This window comes from Anomaloglossus baeobatrachus, chromosome 3 (genome assembly GCF_048569485.1).
Source record: "Anomaloglossus baeobatrachus isolate aAnoBae1 chromosome 3, aAnoBae1.hap1, whole genome shotgun sequence".
Taxonomy (NCBI): domain Eukaryota; kingdom Metazoa; phylum Chordata; class Amphibia; order Anura; family Aromobatidae; genus Anomaloglossus; species Anomaloglossus baeobatrachus.
This window is the reverse complement of record NC_134355.1, coordinates 650,328,542-650,335,451: the sequence shown is the minus strand read 5'-3', so window position 1 is coordinate 650,335,451 and position 6,910 is coordinate 650,328,542. Positions and strand designations below refer to the sequence as shown.

The 6,910-nt window shown below is 41.8% G+C and overlaps 1 protein-coding gene across 1 annotated transcript; it reads right to left on the bottom strand.

Annotated features, from left to right (window-relative positions):
• Window positions 1–2,171: 2,171 nt before the first annotated feature.
• On the bottom strand, window positions 2,172–3,929 carry LOC142297360 (serine/threonine-protein kinase SBK1-like). The gene is given in 4 exon segments (XM_075341590.1): window positions 2,172–2,768; window positions 3,075–3,152; window positions 3,154–3,272; window positions 3,749–3,929. Coding segments are annotated over 4 exon segments (975 nt in total).
• Between the last annotated feature and the right edge of the window lie 2,981 nt (window positions 3,930–6,910).

The following is a 6,910-nucleotide window of genomic DNA, read 5'->3' as shown; positions in this document are numbered from 1 at the left end:
GCGGACCTGCACAGGATCTCCCCCTGCTCGGCACGCTGCAGCCCGGCTCCACTGCACCGACTGAAGACGGGCGGGCCGGTCACAGAGAGCAGGCGGGCCGGATGTGGCCCGCGGGCCGCCCCTTGCCCAGGTCTGACTTAGAGGCTAAACACCGACTGCTCTAACTGTAATGTGCTGCTCCATTGTTGATGGATGGACAGCTAGATAGAAGGATAGACAGAGGGATAGCTATATGAGATCCATTTTTTTTTTTTTTATCCTTTTATCAGTTATATAATTGTATCCACATTTGCTCTAGTTAAATTCCTTTGTAATACGATGATGGATTAGATAAACTGATTGTATCATGTGCTGAGATTAGATACGTGGACTTTATTATGCAGGATGAGGTTAGATGTATGGTGCCCTGGTATTGGATACAGGAATTGTATCCGTCACTGGGATTAGATGCACTGACTGTATCACTTGCGCTAGACATGTGGACTGTATCCCGCTTTGGGATTTGATATGTGGACTGTATAATACATTGGGATTAGATACATAGATTGTATCATGTGCTAAAATTAGATACAGGGATGATATCCTGCTCTGATTAGAAATGCAGACTGTATCTCACACTAGGATTAGTTACAAACTGTATCCCAGGCTGGGAATTAGTCTAGGTATCTCATTAATCATTCATCATACAGTTTGTATGTCTGGATCATGCACTGGATTAGAAACACAAACTAAATCACGCGCCGAGATTAGATATGCAAACTGTATGTTAGATATACGAAGCGTATCACACAGGATGGAATTAGATATGCAGACTGTATATCATGCTGAGATTAGATACATGGACTGTATCACATGCTGAGATACACAATTGTATATCATGCTAGGATTAAATTCTGGAATTAAATACGCAAAATGTATATCCTGCTTCAATTAAAAAAAAACAAACAAAAAAACATGTTATCTTGCTCATGGATTGGGATAAAATACAGATTATATAAGATCTGGGTTAAAATACAGATAAGATACAATCTTTGACTCTAATCCCAGATTTTATCACACTCTGGGATTGGCTATGCATAGGGATGAGCAACCCTGAAAGGCAATCATCGGGATTCATATGGGAAACCGGGTGTCCGAGTCTCTAACTCAAACACTGAGGGGGGTTTTCATGAAAAAAAGTCTGTGTCTGAGTTTGGTGTTCGGGTATTTTTCGTATGCTAATAAAGTTTGTTGAAAGGTTGCAGCACAGCCAATCCACACGCTTTATTACATGCGGAAGATGTTGGTTGGAAAAAAAGAAAAATAAAAACTGACGTGGGCACCCTCTTATTTTTCATACCCAGCACAGGTAAAGCAGACAATTGTGGCTGCAGTCCCCCGCTGTCTGCTGTACCTTGGTCGGTTATCAAAAACAGAGGAGATCCCAAGCTGTTTTCTAAGATGATTTAAATAAATCATTTTAAAAAAAACAGCGTGAGGTTCTCCCTGAAACCCAGTCTGAAAATAGCAGCCCGCAGCCGCCCCAGAAGTGGCACATCCATTAGATGCTTCAATTCTGGCACTTTGCCCGACTCTTCCCGATTTCCCTACCCTAGGGATAAGTCATCAATGATAAAGTAGTGGCCAACCTCTTTAATACATCAAAGGGAAAAGAGTGATGAAAATGATACACTAAGTTAAAGAAATCAATATAATGGAATAATGTCTCAGTAGACAATACTGGCATATCGGGGACTACATTGGACATGTGGGACCAAGCGTCATAATAAATAAAAACAAGGGAGAAGAATAAAAAACAAGAAAAAGGTCCATGAATGAAGATAAAATAATGTACTTTATTGAACAACTAAATGTTAAAAGTAATATACACAATAATAATAAGATAAAAATCCAACAAATAATAATAAAGACAATGAGGTGAACAGTTACTGGAGCACGAAGATATGAAAAAAATGAAAAAAAAAGCCTTAAAAAGAAATAGTATAAATTCTAATGCAAATCTTTGGTGCCTATGAGGTTGTACGAGGATACAATTGCTACTGATGTGGCTAATAAAGCTGGACTGGTATCATAGAATATACTGGGAAGTATAAGGGAACAGTGCACCATGACACACAACAACATACAAGCCAGGATTGAAGAGTGAGGCAATGTTATCAAACGTCACACGTTTAGCTGTCCACAACGTTTATCTCCAACTCCTCTTCATCTGCCAAGTGGCTGCCGTGTGCTGCAATGTTTATTTTCCAAGGAAAATGGAGGTAGCTGAAGATCGAACGCACTGGATGTCGACAACAGGGACAGTGAGCAAAATAGTTGGCCAACATGCTCAAGGCTTCTCTAGACAAGATGTTCCATGTCACAGGTGGTAGAGTAAAGTCTGAACATTGTTTCCAGTCCATCTTCTCTTGGTACAAGGCATCAGTTTTCAATGCTTCAATCCAGGGAAAATAGCCAGTGAGTATAATAAAAAGAACACCAAAGGCCCAGGTGTCTATACTTGGGCTCAACAATAACCATTCTTCCTTTTTCAATTCACACAACTCTGGAGCCATGTAAGGGATAATGTGTGACATCGTTGACACACAGGTTCCCACTTGTTGGGTCAAACCAAAGTCACTCAGTTTGATGTGGTGACAGTCTTCATCCATTAGTAAAACATTGTCCGGCTTCAAGTCCCGATGGACCAATCCCCTGCTATGGATGTAGTCGAGAGCACAGGATATCTGGATCGCGCATCTTTTGACTGTATCCTCCGGAATTCCAACCTGTAGAAAACAGATCAATATCCTGAGATTTTCTAGTGTAGCGCCTTATCTAATCCAACAGTTCTAAAGTTTGAAGGTTTGTCTGGTGTCGGGACAGTGGATGTTGAAGTAGCTAACACAGCGCATTGTTATAGAAGCCTCTACTACACATAGACTCTATGTATTAACAAAGACGCCATACACATTAGTCAGTTAACTGTTATTACAGCTGTATCTTGATTCTCCGCCTGACTGTTGGTGTCTATTACAAAATACGAAAGGTTGGAGATCAAGTATGGGATAACATATAGAGCCATGCTTTCTTACCTCCCTTTGGATATGATGCAAGGTGCCCGCTGGTGCCAGCTCCTGCATCATAATTTAGTGGTCCCACGTGCATAAAAAAAATTGGATAGGTCCTAACAATGTCAGGGTGGTCAGAAAGTTTGGAGAAAGACAGCTCCCTCAGAAAGGTGTCCAGGTACGTTCTGTCCTTCTGCACAAACTTCATTGCCACTGGTTCTCCTAAAAAAAAATATTTAATTATATATATATATATATAATATATATATATATATATATATATATATATATAAATATAAATATATTTTTTTTTATTTCCCATAGAAACATTTATTCACATACATTCCATCACCACTGGCTGTAGATATGAATTTTTTTTTTTCTTTTTTGAGGAGACTCAGGGAAACGCAGATTAAGACTATCATGCACATTGGGATAATGTTGGCCTAACCAGATAATTTCGACAGATGTCTGAACAGAAGGATCAGGAAGATATAAACTCAATTTGCAATTGTTGTGTGGTTTTGTTTTTTTTTTGTTTTTTTTTTTGGTTTTTTTTTCTAGGAACATAAAAAACATAATCCTGAGGAATACACACAACTTATTATTTAGCTGACACCTATCTCTCCTGACTGACCCGTACATAGGAACACTTGGCATGGCTGAGGTTGAAGTTCAATCTCATGATACTTTTTTACTCCATGGAGATAAGTGACTGCCAGATAATTTTGACCGTGGCTGTCTAACACTGAACACCAGACCGCTCACAATATGTTCTCCATGAGACCCACTGCCAGCGTCATCTGGGAGACACTTATCGTCAGTGAGAACAAAAGTATTGGGAGACTGAACTCCATTGATCTTTGTGTTTCCCGACATCTTTTGTCAGTAACACATTAGATGGTGCAGACCTCAGATATTTTTAGATGGCAAATTGTATGACATAAGAGAATAAACTTGGCCACACACATGGAGATTTTTCTACAGCCCATTGGCAGATGCAGCTGAATGTGATGAGAACTGTTGATATGTGGATGCTCATAAGAAATAAGGTCTCCTTATCAGCAGCTGATGACCCAACACTTAGTTGGCCAACATCTATTTCTCCAAACCTCCCTGTACACGTCCGAACATTTATTTTTTTTTTTTCCTAATCATATCTCTGAGCAGATTCAGGAATCCCTTATACCTCTTAGTTAGTGATTTTGCAGGTATGGATGACTTTTCTCCTATGTGTGTGAGCATTTTTACATCAGATGTTACTAAAATAGTTTACCTCTGCCAGGGATAAACAGGTAAATATCTCATCTCTGTGACTAGTTAAGCTAATTAAGCTATATAACTTGTACCCCATTTATTATACATAATTTATCCCATACATTCTCGACTGAAATATAGATAGTCATGTATGTAGGCTGTGTTCACATACCTGTTGCTTTGTCCTGTGCCAGTGTAAGGGGTGGGCAGACCCCTTACAAGGAAGCACAGGTTTTCTCTGAAGTGGTTAATGCTGTCCCCATAGAAACTGTAGAGGAGGGAGGAGGAGCCGGCAGCTTAGGGGGAAAGGAAGTGTGTGCTGAAGGGAGTTGATTCCGGGACGGGGGAGAAGGAACAGCCAGGGGCTGAGGGTGGAGCTGAGTGGACAGGAAGAACGGAGGGAAGGAGAGAAGAAGTGTCCTCAAGGGTCAAGCAGAATTGGTGTGGGTCCAGTCTGTGATAGCCGGAGTGGGAGCCTAGGTGAAGTGGAGTAGCCGGGCACATCCCCACTAGAGGAGACAACAAGGAAAGATTTCCCCGGACAGGAATTGTGACCGTGTGCTACAAAATCAGTGCATTGAGCTGTCTTTGAAACTCCGTGCAATAAAGATGTCATTTGGTTTATCTGATCCCTGCCTGAAGAGTCTTCCTGCGGCTGACAGTATGCTCTTTTCCACCACTCTGCCCCACAGAACAATCCCCTGTCCCAATAGTGACGGCGGAGCCGGGGGTAAGCCTGATAGAAAAAGGGGCCACGACTACAACCCCCGAGGCACCCCTGGCACCCCGTTACACCAGTAGGACTCTTCCATACGACCCCCGGCCAAGCTCTTTCTTGATGTCGTAGCACTCGGAAATATCCTGAAATTCCAAGGTTTGAAGTATAATCTCCATTGTTAATTGAAAGTTGTTGATTCCTTGGGCTAACCAACAGAAATTCAGTAGGACTGTAAAGGAAATATAAGGAATATGTTTAATACAACATCATGTGGTGATCCCAATCCTGAGTTCTGTGGGAATGTTCCATTATAATTAAGCTCCATCATAAATTAGAAGCCAATGAAACTGAAAGATGTCATTCCGGGAAAGGATGGGTGACAACTCCTGAAAATGTATCTTGGTGGGGATGTTGGTTGTCATAAATATTTCACATGGAGATATTGTAATCAATGAAAGTGTCAAAATTAAGATTAAATTAAAATGATTCTATGAAAATAAATGTGTTTTTATATCTAGAGAATTTTTATATTCTTGGTTTAAGATAAGTTAGAAAATAAGAATCTATGGCTGGTCTGGTGTTGCTAGAAAGGGGATTAATAGTTCTATATGGCAAGAAAACCCATGATACATAACCCTAATAGATATACAATTGAGGAGTGGTCTTACCTGGGTTGGGTTTTGGTGAAGTTGATGATACGTTGGCTTCTTCTCTAGTAGAGTGATGTCTCTTTGCTCGGGATCAGTCTGAGAGGTCCTATCTCCACAGAGAAGGTCTCAGGAATAATTCCACAAGACCCATGAACTTTTAGCTTTATATAGAGAAGCAGCTACCTGGTAATGAGCTCAATCCTCATTTGCCAATTGGTTGTCTTAAATCTCCATTGAATTACTAATGAATGTGTTTCCTAGAACATGGATATTCATGTAGACCCTATTGTCATTTAATCAGCTGTGAATAGACTGAATAAAGGCCCAGTCGCACACAACGACTTACCAGCGATCCCGAAAACGATGCGACCTGATAGGGATCGCAGGTAAGTCGCTGGGAGGTCGCAGGTGAGATGTCACACAGTGAGATCTTACCAGCGATGCAGGAACAATACAGGTCACAGTAGCGACCTGTATAACGATCTCAGCAGTCACTGTGACCCTGTCACACTGTGTCAAACACAGCGATGTGTCCTGCCCAGCAGGACGTCGCCTTTGAAGAAAATGGCCTGGACCATTTGGCAAGGACTAGAGATTTCACAGCAGGGGCCTGATCGCTGGTAGGTGTCACACATAACAAGATCGCTAACGGGATCGCTACTGCGTCACCAAAACGGTGACTCAGCTGCGATCTCGCTAGCGATCTCGTTATGTGTGACGGTACCTTAAAGTCAGTGGGCCTCAATGGTGTCAGGGAGGAGCTCACCTCAGTATTGTTTGTATTGCTAATTAATTGCTATTGTAGGTAATTCTGAAGTTATTTTACCCCCTAAAGTCACATCTCCCTTTATGTATCTCCTTTATCTTCTTTATCATTCATGTTTGTTTGTAAATCTACATTTCTCATGTTAGGGGTGCTTCACACACAGCGAGCTCGCTGCCGAGATCGCTGCTGAGTCACGCTTTTTGTGACGCAGCAGTGACCTCATTAGCGATCTCGCTGTGTGTGACACTGAGCAGCGATCTGGCCCCTGCTGCGAGATCGCTGCTCGTTACACACAGCCCTGGTTCGTTTTCTTCAAAGCCGCTCTCCTGCTGTGACACACAGATCGCTGTGTGTGACAGCAAGAGAGCGACAAATGAAGCGAGCAGGGAGCAGGAGCCGGCATCTGACAGCTGAGGTAAGCTGTATCCAAGATAAACATCGGGTAACCAAGGTGGTTACCCGATATTTA